Here is a 22,039-nt window from a genome sequence, read left to right on the forward strand (position 1 = left end):
AAAAAAATTATCTGAGGATTTTAGTTGCAAATTAAAGTTTAATAAAGGAAGTTTTGCAATTAAATAAATAGAACATTAAAAAAACCCCAACCAAACAACAACAACAACAACAAAATACCCGGAACTTATTTCAGTTTTGCTCAAAATAGCAACTGTGGCTCCTGTTCTGACTACTTATCTGGTTCTTGATTGAAATAAGAGGAGAAAAGGAACTGGGTTATTGTAGATTTGCCAGTCAGAGAAGGTTACATAGGGCTGTAACATAAAATTAGATTTTCGTACACACTTAAATGTCACAGCAGTAGGGTTATTATTAGGGGTCATTTCATTATTTGTTTTCATGAAGGTCTGTAAACCTTGAAAATATTTCTACACACAAAAGATTTGAATGCCTACATTAATAATAATCCTAAAAGTCATAACAGAACTGCAAAAAAATATAAATAAAAAACTCAGCGACTAAAATCACTAATGTCATATGAAGTGCCTGTAACCCAGTGGATTATTATGCTTTCTTCCAGAATTCATTTAACAGAGGTTTGTTATTTCATAATCGTACAGTCATAAGAACTCTTTTATAACAGTAATGGAGGTAATTAATATAAAATTAAAATAGCATCTGAAGAACCATTTTTTTAACTAGTGAAGGATCATTTGTGTTTATGTAGATATGTAGACATAAAATATTCTTAAGGCAAGAATATTTTCAGGGTAGTCTCTAGAATAATATTTTCAGCAACCTTTTGAATCATTCATTACTCTTTGTTCTATAATTAACTTTGCTTCCACAACCTAGGGCAAATCCTAAGTAACTTTATTATTTTGAACAGCAAAATTCAGTGTGAATTTATAAAATAAGTAAAAATTGAGAAAGTATAAAATACTATGACATATCTTTTTGCAAGAGATACCATCTACTGTCATTGTTGGATTCTTGCTACTTGACTTACTGACAATATTGTAAACCCGCATTTCAAGAATAATAGCATTTTCAGATGTGTAGTAACATTCTTAAAACCAAATACTAGCAATCCTTTACATTCTGATCCCACCAAAAAATGTCTATTTTCCTAAGTAGTGGCAATTTCAGCTTTCTTGGGAGAGTAATGAAGACTTTTTCCTCTTCCCTAAAATTCTTTTCAAATATTCTGTTATAAACTTGTCTTCAGTTCTGTATGTCCACAATGTAAGCTTATCAGCTATATTTCCTTAGATACTTCCCTTCTTAGCTGAATGCTTTACACTTAGACTTTATTTTACCACCACTAGTCCACGTCATAACTATTTAACTTAAAACATGGATTTGTTTGAATTATTTCAATGCCATCCTGTGCATAAGACATTTTACAGAATGTCTTGTGATTTGCAGGGAGGCACTGTTGAGGCATTTAAGATGATGCTACACATTTGTGTGCCATTATCTTACATTTGGAAACTTAAATAACAGTATTTGTCTCAATTCTATCCCTTATGTACCTTTTAAGCATTATTTTACCTTCCTATCACTGATATAATTTGAGGTTTACAGGTCTTTCCATAGTCAAGAGAAAGACAGACATCCACTTTAACATCTTGATTGTGTAAGGGTTAGTAGAGATTCTTGTAAAATTCAGTGCTTAAAAACTGAAGCAGTTATCTGATACAATTTACAAACACACCAAGGTTCCTTAATTCCATCTGTGTGCAGTCACAAGGCTATGATCTCATCACAATTACAGAGACATGGTGGGATAACTCACATGACTGGAATGCTGCCATGGATAGCTACACACTTTTCAGAAAAGACAAGCAGCAAGGTGAAGTTGTGGAGTTGCTCTTTGTGTGAAATAACAACTGGAATATATCGAGCTCAGCCTAGGTGTGGATGAAGAACGAGTTGAGACCTTACAGGTAAGAATGTGAAGGGGCAGGCTAACACTTGTGGGTGTTTATTACAGGCCATCTGATCAGCAAGATGGGTTGATGAGGCCTTCTTCAGACAGCCAGAAGTAGCCTCGTGATCATAAACCCTGATTCTCATGGGGGAGCTCAACCACCCAGATATTTGCTGGAAAGACAACAAAGCTAAGCACACACGGTCCAAGGGATTCCTGCAAAGCATGAATGATAATGTTTTGACACTGATGTTGGAGGAGTCAACAAGAAGAGGTGTACAGCCGTACCTTATACTAGAAGAAAAAGAACTTTGATTGGGGATGTGAAAGTTGGGGGCAGCCTTGTGTGCAGTGACAATGAGATGGTGGAGTTCAGGATCCCGCGTGGGAGAAGCAGAGTAATAAACAGTATTACAAAACTGGACTTTAGGAGAGTTAACTCTAACTTCTTCAAAGACCTACTTGGAGGAATTCCGTGGCATAGAATCTGGAAGGCAGGGGGTATCCAAGAGAGCTGGATGATATCCAACCACCACTTCCTCCAATCTCAACATAAATGTATACTCAGGAGAAAGGCATCAAGCAAAGGAGACAAAAGACCTGTGTGGATGAGTGAGGAGCTTCTAGAAAAATTCAGATAGAAAAAGAAAATTTAGAGAACATGGAAAAAGGGACTGGCCACTTAAGAGGAAAGTAGGAACACTGTCAGAGTATGCGGGGATGTGACAAGGAAGTCTAAGACCCACTAGGAATTAAATCTGTCAAGGGAGATCAAGGACATTAAGAAGGGCTTTTTTTTTAATTACCTCGGCATCAAAAGAAACACTAAGGAAAAGGTGGGCCTGTAGCTGAATGAGGTGGATGCCCTGGTGATGGAGGATACAGAGAATGTGGAATTACAGAATGTCTTTGCTTCATTGTTTACTACTGAGGCTGGCCCTCAGGAATCCCAGACCCTGGAAGAAAGACAGGAAGTCTCCAGAAAGGAAGATTTTACCTCAGTTGAGAGGATCGGGTTAGGGATCATTTAAGCAAGCTGGAGCCACAAATCCATAGGCCCTGATAGGATGTACTCACAAGTATGGAGAGAGCTGGCAGATGTTATTGTTAAGCCACTCTCCATCATCTTTAAAAGATCACAGAGAACAAGACTGGTGCTTGAGGACTGGAGAAAAGCCAGTGTCACTTCAGTCTTCAAAAATGGCAAGAAGGAGGACCTAGGAATCACAGAATCACAGAATTATTTGGGTTGGAAGAAATTTTTAAAGGAAACTGCAGTCTAGTCATGGTCACTTCCACCCCTGGAAAGGTGATGGAACAGCTCATTCTACTTGTCCTCTCTAAGCATCTAGAGGAAAAGAAGGTTATCGGGAATGGTCAACACAGATTCACCAAGGGGAAATAGTACTTAACTAACCTGATGGCCTTCAATGATGCCCTAACTGGCTGGGTAGATGAGGGGAGAGCAGTGGATGTTGTCTACCCTGACTTCAGCAAGGTTTTTGACACCATCTTCCATAACATCCCCATAGATAAGCTTAGGAAATGCCAGTTAAATGAGTGGACAGTGAAGTGGATTGAGAACTAGTTGGATGGCATTGCTCAGAGGGTTGTGATCAGCAATGCAAAGTCTAGTTGGAAGCCTGTACCTAGCGGTGTTCTTCAGAGGTCAGTTATGGGTCCAGTATTACTCAATATATTCATCAATGACCTGTATGAGGGAACAGAGTGTAGCCTCAGCAAATTTGCCAATAATACAAAAAATTGGCAGGAGTGGCTGATATACCACAAGGCCACGCTCACATTCAGAGAGAGCTGGACAGACTAGAGTGTTGGACGGAGAGGAACCTAATGAAATTCAATGAAGGTGTGGAGTCCTGCACATAGGGAGAAACAATTCCATGCACCAGTACAAGTTAATCTGCTTGAAAGCAGCTCTGTGGAGAAAAACCTGGAAGTCCTGGTAGACAACAAGTTGATGATGAGCCAGCAGTGTACGCTGGAGGCCAAGAAGGCTAATGGTATCCTGGGGTGCAATTAAGAAGAGTATGACTAGCCGGTCAAGTGAGATTATCTCCCTCCCCTACTGTGCCTTACTGAGGCAGCATCTGGAGTACTGTGTCCATTTCTGGGCTCCCCAGCTAAAGAAAAATGAGGAACTACAGGAGAGATCTTAGTGGAGGGCCACAAGAATGATTAGGGGACTGGAGCATCTCTGTTATGAGGGGAGACTGAGAGACCTGGGTCTTTTTAGCCTGGCAAAGAGAAGACTGAGAGGAGATCTTGTCAATGCTTATAAATGTCTGAAGGGCAATTGTCAAGAGAATAGGAGGAGATTCATTTCAATGATGCCTTGCAACAGAATGGGGGATAACGGGCTCAACCTGGAACACTGGGAATCCCATACAAACATAAGGAAAAACTTATTTACTGTGAGGGTGACGGCACTGGAACAGGCTGCTCAGGGAGATTGTGGAATCTCCTTCTCTGGAGATATTCAAAACCCACCTGGACGTATTCCTGTGTAACTTGTTCTAGGTGAGCCTGCTTTAGCACAGGTGTTGTCCTAGATGATCTCCAGAGGTTCCTTCCAACTGCTACCATTCTGTGATTCTGTGACTCTGATTTGCTTCGTATCATCTGAGGTGCCTTGATGTAAATGAAATCTTGTAAATTTCATATTTATCTAATTACCTTTAAAAAATAAGTTGTTAAACACCTGACAAGTGTCTTCTAGAGAGAGAGAGTGAGAGAACAGGGAATTAAACACAAATTTCCTGGATCTTGGGTTATGCACAAATGAAAAACAATTATTTCCCTTAGATCTATAGAGCTGTTCACAAAAATTACCCCTCTTAAGTTAAGATTGTTTGATCAGTCTTTTAAAAAATGTCTTATTTTAATTATGTTTTCATAGGACAATTACATCAGTAAATACATACCAATTCGGCTTTCTTTTAAATCTTCCTGGAGGTTTATTAATTGTGTCATAGAAACATCTCTGTTACAGACCTCTTAAATGTCAAAAATATGCATTCGATATTCAATTTGGTATTAATTTAACATAAACCAACTCATTTTCAAATATGGATTGTGTTTAGCAGCCTGTTTAAGACCACATTTTCTGCCTAGCCATTTTGGAATTTAGACTCATGTACAGACTGTCATGCTCAGACCAAATTCCAATCTACTCAATAAACCTTCTGTTCATCCAGTATCTGCTGCAAATACTACTTTTCCAGGAGTAAGCATGCCATGTGATATTCAAAAAGTCAAACCGTGCTCTCACTTATGTTAACTTCAGTAATGAAATACATATGAAGGACTAATACAGTTATAAGAGCAGAGTTTGGCTACAGGATTGGATTTCACATCTGTAATTGAGCAGTGTCAGATGCTTATTTTTTTCTGTGGCAGCAAGGTAGGAAGCATTGCTATGCATATGCTACATGAGGAAACATTGGTAAGTACCTCCACAAGTGTGAAATTTTTATGAATCAAACCTCTGTTTTAACTAGTATCATTTTTCCCCCCCCAAGCTCTGTTTTAGGCCTCCTCTGCAGTATCAAGTTGCTTTTGTTGTGCTCTCAAGACATGCAAAAATTAGAAATATCATTTTCCACACAAAAATTCCTATGCTTGCAAATGTCCCCTGCCACTCCATCTGCTTCCCTGCCTTTTGAGAAGAGAAGTTTTACTGGCTTAGTTTTTCTGTCAGGGAGCGTAGGAAACTTTTGCTGATAATAAAAAAAGCCCACCAACTTGTTATCATATGCTGTGTCTCTTCCTTAACACTCTGTTCATAGAAGCTATGCCAATCGTGCTTTTAATGCAGCCCTGTCCAATTGTACCAAATGATCCAGAATTTATTTAATCTATAAACCTTTTAAGGTCTCATTGGTAGGTTAATTTATACCATTTTGAAATGCCTTTACATTTTCCCAAGAGAGTAAAGGTAACTTTGTGTATGTTAATACCAGACTTGTGAGTAATTATGTCTGGTAGTTATTAATTCTTCAATGGAACAAAAAGTAAGCTGTAGACCTGAGATTAATAAAAGGCTTTTGAATCATGAATGACTTGAGCTGATTTTGCAGGAGCCATTAATCATGAGTAGAGCTCAAGCAGACTGTATTGAACTGCAAAGGTTTTAGAAGGAAAATGTAAGGATATATGCACTTTGGGGGCCATAAACCGTTGTCTTTGAAAATATCTGTGCCTTAGAAATCAGAAAAAGTCTGATGAAATAGTTTTACAAGAAAACTTCCATGGCATAATACCTTGAGTGTATCTGTAATTCTGTTACATGCAAAGCTACGTCTATGAATGTGTTTGTACATAAAGCATGGACAAACATGTTGGTTTATATCTCTGTTCTGCCTCTCTTAATATTTTAGCAAGAACAAAATTAATATGGTTTCCATCCTCAAAAGGCTTTCTATAATGTTTGATGTGGGTTTGACAGGGAAGTAAAAACATGCATTGTAGCGAAGGTCAGTTGAAAAATAACTCTCTCTATAGTATGTATGCTTACAGTACCCACAGAGTAACAATCTAATTGCAAAGAAAATTGATGTGGAGTTCTTTCTATACACTTCTTTCATGGTACTTACATGGGGGAAAGTGGCTTGCTACTAAAAATACAATAATACTCTTAAAAATGTTCTAATATTAGTCTCTTTTTAAAAGAAGAGGGGAAGTCAAGGAAAAGTTCCTTCAGATAAAGGAATAGCTGCTTTCACCTTTTTATTATTTTGGAAAAATGTAATATTTGCATGAACATTATAAATAGTCATTGATGTATACTAGATAATTTCCTTTCCACTTTGGACTTTACACCTTTAAAGTGAGCAATAGCATTTTAAATTTAAATTTTTAGTGAAATTTTGGAAGAAGAAACATGACATCTTGCAATACTGCTTTCTTCTGTAAAAATAAAACAAACTTAATCCCCAAACACAACATAATTCCCTGCCCCCTTAGTTTTAGTCATTAGACATACTCCAGGAAGTGATCTCCATTTTTATTCTAAAAGAAGTCAGCATGTCGCTATTGCTTCTTGTCTTAAAGTTCTTGTCCAATTTACCATCCAATTTTGCAACACCATCACAGCAGACTCTTTACCACTTAAATGATAAAAGTTTCAATAGGCACTTTAGTGGAATTACGAAAAAGCTACCACTCTTCCACCATGATGCCAGAAAGTTGTCTTCTTTCTAAGTCAGGTCGGTAAACTGTATCTTGTAGGCCTGAGCTTGTCTCAGTGTAATTCCAGAGTAACAAAATACCGACAACAAAAAACTGTGTATATTACAGGATTTTTCTTTCCATTGCAGATCAAATCAAAACTGACAGTATGATAAATGTAGTAACTTGCTGGAAACAGTTGCTGTCCTTTATAATCAAAGGAATCCTGTCCTATTATAAAGCTTAGGTTTATCTTCTAAATTTGTGGTTGGTTTACTTTTCATTTTATTTAACTATTGTAGTTGTATTTAAGTGACTTTGTCAGGGTTATAACTTTCTTCTTCTCCAAACATGTCTGCCAAAATCTTAAAGCGAGGTCCCCAGTCACTCAGATAGTCATAATCCTGATCTGCCTCTGTAGTAAGGGAGTCTATAGAGCTGAGAGACTCTGCAACAGATCCATTTCCTTCATAAGCATAAGTTGCCAAGGAGTCATAAGGGGGTGCAGTTAGATCTACATCATTTTCCTGCAGCCTTTGATTAATGAAATCTCTTATGTCCGTGTTATCTTCCACTGGTGGTCTCTGACGTGGAAAATGCAACATGTCTGGCTTTATGTCCCTACGTATTTTGTTGTCTTCAATCACTTTGGGATTCCTCAGAGCACCTATGTCGAAAGCCTGGGTGTCCTCTTCTCCGCCTCCTTCATCATCGTAATGGATAACATTATCTCTGATGTCTTCTTTAGAGGTCATCAGGGTGTCCTTTTTCTTCTGTCTCCGTAGTGCTACATACAGTACCACAATGACTGTAACAAGAGAAAAATGAAGTTAAGGCATACACAGTAATAATTTGGTACTCTGATGATATATCATTATATCTTCCTTTGAAATCTGCAAGCAATCAAAGCCACTTTTTTTCCTTAGAAGATATGCTACTACTGTTCTCTTAAAAATAGCTGTGCTCTAGCCAATGAAAGGTCATTTGCTCTTTGATGTAAAGTCTAAAGCCTTGGTGCTTGCTGTGCTACTAAAGGAAGGAACAAATAATTTTCCTATTGGCCTGCTTTGCGAACAAATAGAATTGGGCAGAACTTCAGCTTTATAGTTCAGAGTCATTTTTTTAAAATAGAGAAAAATCTCCAAATTTCTACCATGCAGAGAAAAAAAAAGGCCACAGTATTAAAGAGAAAAATATAATTTGGAATCTTTGAAACAGAGAGAAAAATAGCTGTACTTCAGCTTTTCCTACAGCACATTTTAGCGTCTTCAGGGATCTGCTTGAAAAATCCCTTATGATATGATCTTGAAGAGAAAAGGAGTTCAGGAGAGCTCACCAGTTTTTAAGTATCGCCTTCTCCAAGGTGAACAGTGGTCCAACCCCATGAGCAGGAAAATAGATAAAGACCACAGGAGGTCTGTGCAAATGAATGAGCTACTGACTAAACTCAGAGATTAAGAAAAAAGAAAAAAAAAGAAAAAAAAAAGAAGAATTTAAGTGATGAAAAGAGAGACAAGTGAGCAAGAAGGAATATAAAGTGATTGAACCCGCAAGTTTGTAGTTAGGAAAGTCAAATTTCATTTGGCATTGAATCTTGTGAAGGACATGAATGGCAAGAAGAAGAGCTTGCACAAGTACAACAGCAGCAAAATTAGGGAAAATTAAGGCCCACTGCTGTATGGGCTAGGGAACCTGTTTACAAAGAAAAGTCCAACCTACTCATTTGCTTCTTTGCCTCTGTCTTTATTGATAAGCTTGTCCTTCAGGAATCCCAGGTCCCTGAGACTAGCAGGAAAGTCTGGAACAAGAAAGGCTTCTCCTTGGTGGAAGAGGATCACGCTAGTGAACACTTAAACAGACTGAACAGAAACAAAAACATGGGACCTGACGGGACGGATACATGAGTAGGGAGGGAAATGACGGATGTCACTGTGAGGCCACCTGCTTTAATTTTTGAAAGGTCATGGAGATTTGAGTATATGTCATTCCTATCTTCAAGAAATGCAAGAAGAATGAGCCAGGGAAATACAGGCCAACGAGCCTCACATTGATGTTGAGGAAAGTAACGGAGAAAAAAATTCTGGAAACCATTTTCAAACCTTTCAAGAATAGGAGAAGGGTCAGGAATAGTCTGAGTGGACTTACAAAAGTGAAATTGTGCTTAACTCATCTGATAGCTTTCTACAGCAAGGTGACTAATGGATGAAGGACAAGAAGTGCATAATTTTAATCCTAACTTCAGCAAAGCTTGTGATGCTTTCCCCCTTAAAAATCTCAGAGAGACTGAGAAAGCGTGGACTAGACAATTAGATGGTAAGGTGGATTGTAAAGCTGGCTAATTGTCAGACTATAAGGGTTGTGATCAACAGCCCAAAGACCACATGGAGGCCATTCACTAATGATGTAACCCAGGAGTCAATACTGTGACCAGGTTTGTTTAACATCTTCATAAATGACCTAGATCAAGGGATTGACTGCAACCTCAGCAAGTTTTCAGGTGATACAAAACAGGTGTTCTTCCACCAGTCAAAAGGACCTTATCAGACTGGGTCATGGTCCAACATGAACTTCATGAAGTTCAACAAAAGAAAATGCCAAGTCCCACATGTGGAGAGGAATAATTACATGCTGTATATTCTGTTGGCTGGCTGGCTGGAGAGGTGCTTGCTAGAGAAGAGTCTAGGGCACTGGTAGACAACAATTTCACCATGAGCAGCAATGTGCCTTTGTAACAAAGAAGGCAAACAACATTTTAAGCTGCATAGAGAAGAGAATTTTCAGGAGGTCTAGGGAGGTGATCATTCCCTTCTGTTCAGCCCTGGTCAGACACATCTGGAGTTCTGGGTCTAGTTCTGATCTCCTCAGTACAAGACAGACATAGACTTCCTAGAGTGAGTCCAGTTCAGAGCCATAAAGACAATTAAGGCATTGGAACATCTGCCATATGAGGAGATGCTGAGAGACCTGGGATTATTCACCCTGAAGAAGTCTTAGAAGGATCTTATCAATGTGTGTAAATACCGGACGGTGGGAAATAAAGAAGACAGAGACAGATTTTTCTCAGTGGTGCCCAGTGACAGGAAAAGAGGCAATGAGTACAAATCGAAATGCAGGAAATACCATTAAAATGTAAGAAAAAAGCTTCTTTACTGTCAGAATGATCAAGTGTTGGAATACGTTGCCTAGAATAGTGGTGTATCCATCTTTGCAGATATTCAAAATCCCACTGGATACTGAGTAACCTGCTCTAAGTGACCCTGCTGCAATCTGGGAAGTTGGGCTAGATGATCTTCAGAGGTGCCTTCCAACTCTGATTTTGTGATTCTGTATAATACTAAAGGTTACAAACTAGTTTTATTCCAAAAGGCAACTCAGTGGCAGTCAGCTTGTAGATTTGGTGTTTTGGGTTTTTTTCCAGTATTTTGTCTCTGGAGATATATTAAATTGAATGCAAAATCTTGTAGTAAACTGGACTTTTTATTATTTTATTTTTATTATTTTTAATTCTTTACTGGTCTTTGGCAGAAAGGACAGCAGTTTAAGAGTTGTTGTTGAAGCAACTCAATAATGAATACAGGAATTGCAATGATTAAAAATTCATAGTCAGGCTTGTGTGGCCTAAAAAAATCTCCTGATTCTGGTAATATGTTGACTATCTTTTGTATAGAAATGAATTCAACAAGAATGACTTCAACTACAATTTTAACGACTGTTGTCAGGCTGGGTTCACAGCAAGAAATGAAAATCCAAAAGCAGTTTTTAAATTGATCAATGGAAGTAAGGGGAAAGACATAAGATATAACATAAATGTCATTCTCTTAGGATACACAGCACTGGAGATATCATTATTCATATATTGGTTTCTCTGGGTAATATTACCAGACTGATTGGAATGAAGGGAGTTATTAAAGAACCAGAACCTCTTTTCTAAACATAATCTCAGTAATTCAGTCTAGGATTGTGTGCAAAGAAGGAATTAATATATCTTCACTAGTTTTGTATATGCCAAGAGCATCAATCAGTAGCAGATCTAGTAAGGAGCTCTTTAAAAATAATTATTTTCAATTAAATATACTCGGGTTTTTAAAATAAAATTGTATTTATTTCAACATGCCATTCTGGAAATATAAATACAGTTCTGTTAAAGGCCTCCATGATAACAGACCAAATCTGGTGGAAATTTGGATTTCAGGTATTCCTGCTTCCCCAGATACTCTGCCATTGTAAATGATCTCTATACCAAAAGCACAAAGCTGTTTGTTGCATAGTTCACACCATCCAGATTACTGGGCACAAAGGTGGCAACTTGAAAGGCTTTGTTACAATTATGTGTTTAGGAATCCTAAGTACTTTGCCCTGTAATGGGGAGCTTAGATATCCTGGATTCCTGCCTTAAGACAAAACTCTAACTGACTTATCTCTTCATGCGGAAATAAGTTTAAGCACTTTTCAAAATGGAATTTCTTTGATGCTGAGGCTCACCCATGGTTGCTTTCTCTCAGGAAACCCCTAAAAGAATAAAAAAGTGGTCCTAGGGAACTGTAAAGGAGGCAGCATTCTTGATTCTGCAAAACCAGCCTAAGGTTGCTTTTTTTCTGGAGTCTTTTTAGGTTCATTTTGGTTTGGTTTGTTTTTTAAAATTCTTCAGAATGGGCGTATTTGTTAATAATTCCTATTCCATAGGAAGTATGATGGTTTGGCATTCTCATTCTGATTTGAAACAACATTTTTCTCACAACATAAATTTTTACAAAGGACAGAAATTCTGACTTTTACCCACTGCTACTCGTCAGCTATTTATGTAACCTTAAGCCTGTAGTACTGTATTTAAGGGGTAAACTATTATATTATTCAAATGCAAAGAGGTATCCTTATGTTATAATCTGTCTGCAGCTATTTTTACTTATTCATTAGACCTACATAAGGAGTAGCATGAGTTCTAGGAAGCCCACTAGTATCAAGAAGAGGCTGAATTGACTCACTTTCCTCAGCCTACATTGTGCCTGTGTAAGCTACAAAGTTGTTTTTATTTCACTATCAATTCATTAAGGCTACATTATAAGCAGGATGCATGTGATATTGACTGATTTGGGCATTCTGTAAATAAGGCAATACTTAAAAATAACATAAGGTAAATGACAATGCTTATGTAATCCATGTCTGCCCAAAATTAAAATGTTCCAGTAAAGTGTTATATGGTCTAGCCAGTCACAGTCTGCATTATTTTCTCCTCTCTCATTTCTTTATTCTCCTTTTCCTCAAGCTGGCATGAAGAATTAAAGGCCCCTAGTAAGCCCTCCCTTGTTGTTGTTACTGTCATCAGGACTCATTTTTCTTAGTGATAATCTAAAAATACTGATTCTTCAAGGAAACTAAACAAAATTCTTTCTGAGAAAAACATGGATTGGATTCCAGTGAAACTTGGTTCTCTTCATGCAAAAAGATATTTGTAGGCGTTAGCACATTCACAGTCATGGTCAGTGCTTTGAGATGCTTTTCTAGAAACGTAGAAGAGTAAAAGTTCTCGTTAACTGCCACACATTTTCAATGGCTTTTGTTAAACAATAGGTGAAGCTAATAACACAAATTAACTCATGGGTGAATAGTCAGAATAATGTACTTCACATAGTTTCATGAGAACTAACCTAGAAGTATAACAATACACAGCAAGATTGCAATCAGCGCTCCTGTGCTGAGGCCTACTGGTAAGAAGATTGCTTCCACATTGCAGGATAGGATGGTACCATCAGAATCACATCTGCAAACACGGATAGTCATTGTGTTTGTGCTGCTCTGGACAGGGTAACTGCTATCTTCTATTACTACTGGAAGAAAGTACAGCTCTTGCTGCCTTCTGTTGTAACCATTTCTCCTGGTTTCAATCCCAGCTGTGTTGTCTGTAAAACATGACACAGTCATTGTAGGACTTTTATTGTGTACTTCAAATGCACCGATTCAGTTTGTATCAACTTTAGTAATAGGAAGCTATTTTATTTTTTAAACCGGTACAGCCATTTTTTACACAGCATTACATAATATTCCATTTCTTGTGAACTTGTTAGCTTGACAGCTCAAATTTCAAAGAAGACATAAATAATAATTAAAAAAAAGGAGCACTACCGATATTAGATTAGGAAGGCTTTTCATTTCTTCTATCCTCTTTATCTCCTTCTATTCCAAGTCTGTTGTCCAAAGGACTTTGATTGCACATGGATTTAGAATCAAGTCTCTATTAAATAATTAATTTCCCTTTAAAATTGAAAGTAATATACCTAGACAAAGAGCAAAACCCCTTCAACTTTCATGCTCCATTAAAAATAAGTACAGAAAGGAACTGAGTACTTTATAGTCAGTACATTTTCCATTGATTAGTTATGGATGTGTTCGGAATTCCTGGAAGTTACATTTTGTCATTTCTTCCCCGTAGATATTCAGTTATCACTACATTTCTTGAATCAGAGTAGCTAGGAAATTATGTGCAGATTAAAAGAATTACACTGAAAGAAAAACCAAAATGGAATTAGCAGGGAATTAATTAGCTGACAGATCTGAATGGAGGTAGCCTGACACAGTCATCCTTTTGCCATCTCACTCATGTTCTTTACTATATCTTTAGAATATCTTTAGAACTTGCTGTCCATGTTATGAATTTTATCCCTTCTTGGAATTTTGTCACTAGGTAGAAGAATTAAGAGCTCTGAACTCAGAACTGAAATACTTATGTGTAGTACTGATAAAGTATAATAAGAATGAACTCTTGAACATTCAAAATCAGGTATGATATGATCAGACACTGTTGAGAAAGCACTTCATTGACAAAATGTTTATTTCAAAAGTCCCCTTTTTTGAAAGCCAAACATGACACATGGATCTGTTAAGTTCAGTATCATTTAGCTTTGAAAAAGAGAACTTTCATATTCAGTTTTGTTCTTTCTATGGTTAATCATTTGCACTGCATAAAGAGTTTTAGATCTAATTTGAAGACATCCAACTTAAACTTATTCCTATTTCTATTTCTACTAATAGAATTAGTTCTATTCTTTTTTCTTCTAATTGCAGTGTTGAAGATCACTTTAATACGTTACAATGCAACAAAATGACTTTCCATGCTCCCTTGAGAAGAATCAAAAAGATCAAGCTCTTAAGTCTTTGATTTTGAACATTTCTTGTTGCTCTTCCATGACCCCTTTCAGTTCTTCAAGGTTCTTTTCAAAATATGGGCATGGGTATCTGTTTTAACTTTACCCAGAGCAGCCTGAGGCTACAGTCTGAAACCGAGACAGCTTCTGGTTCTTCGGTCTATTGGCAACAAACTCATTTTCAGGATACGTCTGATAATCTTGTAATATGGAAAATTTTCTCTCCCACGTGAGCAACTGACTGTGCTCAGCAGGGAAGCAGCCCTCCAAGGATAGATTTGTCTCAGTGCTGCTGAAGGCAAAGACTAGAAACACACTATTTCCCTGTGTTTATATTTATAGAGGTTCCAAATGGTAACCTTGAACTTCTGTCTTCCTTCTGTCCTCGTTAAATTATATTTTGAAGATGTATAGAACCTGGAAATGTTTATTTTCCTAGGTGCACTACAAACATATTACATATCTTGTAATGATACACCCCCCATGGTTTTTAGCTACATATAGTAGCACTGGTTATTTGGCTTCTCTATGTGTTTAAAAGTGGCAGGTAAATCCTTCATTTGCGACAGCGTTAATTGTAGCACAGTGAACAAGATTGTTTCTTCCAAAAAGTTAAAATTCTTTTTCCAAAGTACCTGCTTGGTACTAACATGATTACTAACTCAAAAGATAATGGCATTTATGTTTTAAAAAGGTTTCTGTAGTGAAAACAAGGTTGTGCTATTATACTTCTAAATTGTGTCCAGAGCAGACCTTCTAGCTTTCTGACAAGCAAAAATAATAAAAAAAAAAACTTTAAAAATATTGTACAGAATTTCTGTCTGGAAGGATTTTTTTTCTGAAAGATCTGTAAAACAATAAAAAAAACCCCAAACAATCCTTTTATTGTTGGAAAATATTCCACAAAAATATTTTTTTCTGTCTTCTTTATGTTTCAATAAATAATGTGTTTCTTTCTTTTTTTTCAGTGTTATAAAATCTTTTTAAGAGTGTTGTACATAGGTACATACACATGCAAATATTTGTGCAAGAATAATTGTGTATCTTGATAGTCTCTAATTTCGTTTGTTATGGGAATATTATATATGCTTTTATACAGTAAAAAAAATTTGTTAACAGGCTACTGAGATCCAAAGTCATTTTGGATGTCTATGTTACTGGATTAAATGGGGAAATTTAGCTACCTAATAATATATGAGCAATTTCCTCTCCAAACTTACATGCTAAGCACACTTCACAAGAGTTGTAAATGAGAAAGGTCATTAAGTTTAATTAATTCAGAGCCTTTTTAAATTTAATGATTCTTTTGAGGACTTAAATATGTTGAAATGACTTCAGAAGAATGGGAAGACTAACATTTAAAACAATAGCTTGTAATTATTAAAAAAAAAAAAACTTGGTGATATTAAAGGATATTTTAGTAAACGGGCAGAAAGAAAGAAATTAAAGCTCTTATTTTAAAGAAGTCTTGACTGAAAGAGCAAAGACATTTTGAAATACACAGTATTCATGTTATGATACTATGTAATGAGGAAGATACTACCCTTATGGTCCTTCATATATGTTGAAAAACAAAAATATAAAAATAATTCCTGTAAAATATGAGGAAGCTGTTAATAGGTATATTTTCCTTCTTCCATTAATATATAGAGAACACTTTTTTTCCCTTTTAATTATAATCACGCAAAGTTCATCATGCTCCAAGTTCTGACTCCTGATGAATGTGGAGATTATTTGTGAGGGATAGGACTCTGAACTATTTATTGTAACAAAGGAAACCCCATATACAGTTACAGAAATAGCTAAATTGCAGGAGATGAGAGAGAGACATGACTCTTAGGACAGCCTATTGGGCTGGAGGAATTTATTCTTCAGAGAGGGGAGACCTATTACCACCCCTACCCTTGGGATCAGCCACCTCACTGAAACCATACAAGAGGCAGTTTTTCTTGCAGTTGATGTGTAATAAGATAATTGGTTCCCTGTCAGCCTTCCCCAGTGTTAATGTCTGCAAATCCGGACAAAATAACTCCCTTAATTAAAGGTTTTCCTGACTCCTTAAAAGTTCTATGTGGTGCAAATTCAAGATTGGTTAGGGGCTGCTATGGCAGGATGACCTTTATCAGGGCCAAGTCTCACCTGGGGAGAAATTGCCTGGGAGTTGATTAACAACAGTTAGCGTGTGGGATATGTAGGCATGGAAAGAAAGTCATAGGTGATCTGGCAGGCTGAGGCAGGGATAAAAAAATTGTTTATCCTTGGGACAAAATTCTGATGGGAGAAGTTTTGTGGACTCATTTATAGATTGAGGGTCTCAGAAAAGACATTCCACAGGATTAAATGTATGGCCTGTCCCTATCTAATTTTCATTTGTTGGTAAAAATGTGGAAACCACCAGACAAGAGCCCTCCTAAAAGTGAAAGAATGCCCCCAGCCCCTGCACCCTTTTTCAAGGTGGATTGTTTCCTCTTTTTAAAACCAGTCCTGTTTGGCCTGAATTTCTCTCTTTTCTTCTTTTTCAGGGAGAACTTGAGAACTGAAAGTCAAGAACCCACAATGGAGTCACATGAATCAAGGGACATGTGGTGTTCTGTCCTCTGTTGCTGAAAAAGGGCTGAGATTTTCTGCTACACCTGATGACTTACTCTTTGTATTTAACATGACCAGTGCAGCTTCCTCTACTGTGTTACAGATTTTGGTAAATGAACATCTTCCCTAATTTGAATTTTTCCTTTTCCAAGGAATGTTGTGATGTTTATATGCTTTCTGTTAATAATGTTCTTACTCCTCAGGAAGTGAAAACTAATCCACTGGTCTTAAACGGGAGCAAAAGGGTAGTGGTGAAAGATACTTTTTTTTAAGACATTATCACTATACAGCATTGTGAATTCTATCCTTGGGATTCAAAATTCTATTCTTTGGAATGACCAGAATATTATGAGGCCATGTATGTAATTAAACTGATTGTGAACTGGTGCATTAAGCTTCCTAATACTTTATCTTTAAGCTCCTGAAATTTATCTAACCTGATGTAGCTCTGGCCACAAAATTTTACCTTAAACGTTTGGACAAACCCGGGAGCCAGCAAATAGCACCGTCTTCGAGTGCTCCAAAATTATAACATGTGGTAATACTAATTAGAGACATGCATTTACTGAGGCTACCCATCAATGGGATACAAAAACAAGGATAAGAAATGTACCATCAAACTTCTAAACTATTATTTATGAAAATATTATTAATTTTGATTTCGGGTTTTACATTTTTACTGGTTGACTTAGCTATCACACATTGAATGATCACCCATGCCATCTCCTCATTTTCTACCCTTCTTTCTGCTCCTATCCACAGTGTAAGGATCACTACTGTAAATAACTAGAATTTGAGTTCTACTACAATTATTTAAGCAATATGGTGGAATGCAAAGGTTAACATCTTTATTTGTATTTGTCTGTATGTCTTAAACATTGACTCAGTGCAAGGCTGTGTGTGCTTGGGTTTTTGAGCAGTTTGGCAGCAGCAGAGGAGAGAGAGGGAGGTTTGGGAGCCGGCACTGTCCCTCCACCCACTCTGCAGTGTGGCTCCTAGCACACAATGAGCTGTCCTAGGCTACTGTGGCTCAGGGATTTCCACATGCTGAAGAGGCAGAAGCCCTTGACTGCCCAAGTGAGTCCAAAGGGTTCACACAGGGGTTATTCTGGCAAGGGTCCATTGAACTGCCAGTGATCCCTGGAGTTCCCAGCCCCAATTCAAGTACTTTCCATGAAAAGAAAAGGCACAGGTGTAGCGACACCACTCCACATATGCTAATAGGGGACAGAGATCCTCTGGAAACAATCCCTGCTAAGAAGCACATGTGTGCTCACCCTCTGGTCCTTGGACTATGTTTCCTGAGGAAACTTGCATTGGACTTCATTGGGGTGGTGATTATTTTTGTTATATTTCTCTTTTTCCTGCTACTTTTCTTTCTCTGTCTCTGCCTCATTCTCTTCTTATTCTCTCTGACATTGACATATAAACTCTTCCTGAGGTACTAAATAATAAAAGGAAGAAATTAAAACAGATAGTAATGTTTTTGCAAGCCTGTAGTACAATCTCAGCCTTTGATGTTCTGACAATTCCTGACCCCTAAAAATGAGAAAAGGTGAAAGACCTGAATTAATGTTATATTTTAGATAGTTAAACAATTAGAAATGACATTTTTCATTGTAATCACACCCTGCTGCTCTGAAAGAGAGATGATACAACTTACTTCTGTAGTCATGAACTGTGAAATTTGGTTTGTTGGAAGCCTCTGCTGACAGTCTGAAGGAAAATCTTTGCCCAGCTGGTGACAAATCTTTGTCTACTGCAGTGACGGTCTGTATCACCTGAAATCAGATTAATTCCATAGTCAGTTCACTCTTAGAAGAAGCAGTTTTGTAGAAGTGCAAAGCGCAATGAAACAATGAAAGTGAAATTCTGCTGGATTACTCTCATTCCCCTAATATATTGGATAACGGAGGCAAGAAGTCTGAATACTATGGCCTCCGGAAGATTATTGATGTCTCAGAAGGTCTTGCTTTGACATATCTGAAGAAAACCAGAAAGTTTTACCCTACATTCATAGCAGAAGTATTTAGTATTTGGGGTTTATGTATCAAAATAATGCTAATTCTTTTCAGATGAGTGATTACTTAAAGATAGTTCACTTTATCTACTACTACTATTATCACAGCTGCAACTGATACATGTTGTAGTACTTCATAAAGTTACACCCTAATTTTGAGAGGGTTGAAAGGTCTGCACCACCTAGGTGTGAGGAAACTTTTGGGTCCCATAGTCCTATGTGCTAGATTTCAGGTAAGTACACAGTGAAGTTAAAATGTTTCATAGTAGGATTGCCACTGATCGTTTAAAAAGGAAGGCATTTTTTATGAGTAACAAAAAAAAAATTTGTGTCTAAATATTTATATTTGCCAGCTCATTTCTTATCTTAGTCTTCCATGTAAAAGATTCCCAGTGCTACCGTTAGTGCCTGGATACATTGCTAACTACAGATATCTTATAAATTAAGTTAATTTAGGTTCTATAGTAGTTAGTTGAAAGATAAAGAAAAAAAAATAAACAATGAGATAGAAATATCATATTAAGTCATCAACAAATCTTTAACAAAAGCAATAAAAATCACATGGACTGATTATGTCATATAAACAGAAGTCACTGATGATTATACAGGAGGCTGAATATGTTCCTTCTGTGTCTCACAGTAATTCTCAAAGTTCAACAGTTAAGTTACAAGTCTTGTATTGGAAAGAGTATTAGCTATTAACACATATAATAGTCAGCATTGGTGCTTTGCAGCGCTCCGTTTACTCAAAAAATTTTGTGCAGAAGAAGCACATGCCAATAGCTTCTGGGGTAGGTCTATTAATGCTGGCTTCACTCATGGTATAAAGTGATATTCTGAATCTGAAACAGATTTTGCAGGCTATGTATATATTTGAAACTGCTTATTAAAAAAAAAAGCTTTCAGGAGGATTTTCTTGGAGATTGTGGGTGCTTTTTCTCTGAAATGGACACAGAAATGTAATCCATCCTACTCCATTTATTCACTGCAGTTTTACCCTTATTTTTAAGTGTCTTTAAGAAAGAGATTCTTTTTCCTGTCATAGCAAATAAATACACAGTAAAGGGTGACTCAGACCCATACAACCAGGGATAATCAAAATAAATAGAACATAAAGATCAACAAACAGAATTTCAAAAGGTATTTCCAACACAGATATTTTATTTGCAAAAGAATTCTAACCATGATGTCATTTTCAAACTCAGAAATTTCTATTTCTATGAAAAATAATGGTAGAAAGAGTAAAGTAGCAAGCATTACAAATTTGAAATACCTGTCCTGGTTTGGCATTTTCACATACAGATGTCTCATATGGAACTGAAATTTCAGGAGGAAATTCATTGACATCCAGGACATTTATTACAACATTGACTTTGCTGGTTAATAGCGGGTTACCTATAAAAGATTTTTAGGAGAAAAGCATTAAGCATATGTTTGTTGTTATCAGTGTTCATGAGCTGTCATGAATTGTTTTGATCCCAGTACTGTAACTTTAAAAGCCCTTGACTTCCATTTATTTCTGATTTGTACTAAGGAGAAATCAAAAGTAAACTTTTTATCATTTTACACCAGACATTGATCCATTACTCTTCATGGAATGAGGAATCAATCACATGATAAGAGCATAAATTAAAGAATTTAATGTTGCACCTGTAATTAAAGATGTGAACTTTCCTCAGATCAGCTTTTATGGAGTCTGTGGAAAATGCTTCCAATAATTAAAACTGAATTATACTTTTCACAGCGGAATGCAGAAAATCAATATTTGTTACTTTAACGCTGTTTATATCTTCGAGACATTAAGGACGTAAGTGGAGCATGCCCACTTAGAAGACAGAGAAAAGTAAGAGAAAAATATCTAAAGAAAAATCTTTCAGAGAGTCAGACAGAGTTAAGGGCAAATTTAGCAGCAAAATATGTGGAGTTAGCATTCAAGTTGTGGTTATACCATTAGTCTGTGTTGTAAAATTTCTTTAACTGCATAAGTATTTGCAAGCAGCAAATACACACGTGCAAAAGCAATGCTAAAAACCAGTAAACATAATGCTTTTTTGCATTGTCCTGCCAATGCAGATAATCTTCATCAGTCACTAGATGCATTTTATAAAGAAGTTTAACTGCATATTCAATGTCTGACAGAAAGGAAATTCAACACAAACCAGACAGTATTCTCTTTCGCTTGATGCATGGACCTTTTGCAAGACAGGAGATACATAAAAAACAGTTTAGGTGGTAAGTCAAAATGATAATTTTCCTCTGGCAGTTAAGAAGAGCAGAAGCCACTATAGAGACACTGTTAGCTATTCAAGAAACCGGTGCTGTGAATCGGAGTGTGGCAGGATTGACAGCATGGGGTAATGGTTGAGTACAACAACAGTTTTCTTGAATCTTTAGACATAATGGACCCTTCAAATTATTTGCATTTGTTGCTACTTCATTATTTTTAAAAAATTTTGCATTTCTGTTTTCCATAATTAGCACAGCAGGGGGCAAAGCTTCTTCATGGGTACTGTAGAAATTGTAAATGGTTTCTTCCTTGTTCTTAGTGATGACTAAATTAAGTGTTTTCAAGAGACCTCTGTCAAAGTCAAAAGATATTGCCTGATGATTTCCTAGTTAACTAGGACCAACTGCAATTAGAAGTGGCTTTACTTGTTTACAAGTAGTGAATCAAATGACCATCCTAATCTAAAATGGAATAATTGTAGTCCCTTTATATGAAAATATCTAATTAATAGTGACAATTTATAACATCTTTTAATCCTCATTCATTTCCATTTCCCTCAGAATATCTCTGTGAGGGAAGGCATTGTGCAGTGTAAGTGAAGACAGAGTTTGGTCTAGAGGCTGGGAATTAGGTAGCAGTCCTTCAGATGCCTTTCGACCAGAAGAAATCTATGTATTGGCTTACAGTTAAATTGGTTGCTTTATATAATATAAATTTTATAAATTGTGGTGTTGGTTGACAGCCTACTGAACATGAGCCAGCAGTGTGCCCAGGTGGCCAAGAAGGCCAATGGCATCTTGGCTTGTGTCAGAAACGGCGTGACCAGAAGGTCCAGGGAGGTTATTCTCCCTCTGTACTCGGCACTGGTGAGACCGCACCTTGAGTACTGTGTTCAGTCTGGACCCCTCACCACAAGAAGGATGTTGAGGCTCTGGAGCGTGTCCAGAGAAGAGCAACAAAGCTGGTGAGGGGGCTGGAGAACAAGTCTTATGAGGAGCGGCTG

At 37.0% G+C, this 22,039-nt stretch overlaps 1 protein-coding gene across 4 annotated transcripts in view; it reads right to left on the reverse strand.

Annotated features, from left to right (window-relative positions):
- Positions 1–90: 90 nt before the first annotated feature.
- Positions 91–22,039, reverse strand: part of CDH12 (cadherin 12) — a 544,062-nt gene continuing 522,113 nt past the window's right edge. For 3 of the 4 annotated variants that reach the window (XM_054059459.1, XM_054059460.1, XM_009558231.2), the window contains 4 exons: positions 20,083–20,204; positions 18,453–18,570; positions 12,707–12,958; positions 91–7,869 (listed from right to left, as the gene is read on the reverse strand). In XM_054059459.1, the coding sequence (XP_053915434.1) occupies positions 7,370–7,869; positions 12,707–12,958; positions 18,453–18,570; positions 20,083–20,204 (992 nt within the window). In that variant the 3' untranslated portion in view covers positions 91–7,369. The remainder of the gene's footprint in view (positions 7,870–12,706; positions 12,959–18,452; positions 18,571–20,082; positions 20,205–22,039) is intronic. The other variant, XM_054059461.1, reaches the window with a different exon arrangement.

The sequence above is a fragment of the Cuculus canorus genome, chromosome 2 (genome assembly GCF_017976375.1).
Source record: "Cuculus canorus isolate bCucCan1 chromosome 2, bCucCan1.pri, whole genome shotgun sequence".
Classification (NCBI taxonomy): domain Eukaryota; kingdom Metazoa; phylum Chordata; class Aves; order Cuculiformes; family Cuculidae; genus Cuculus; species Cuculus canorus.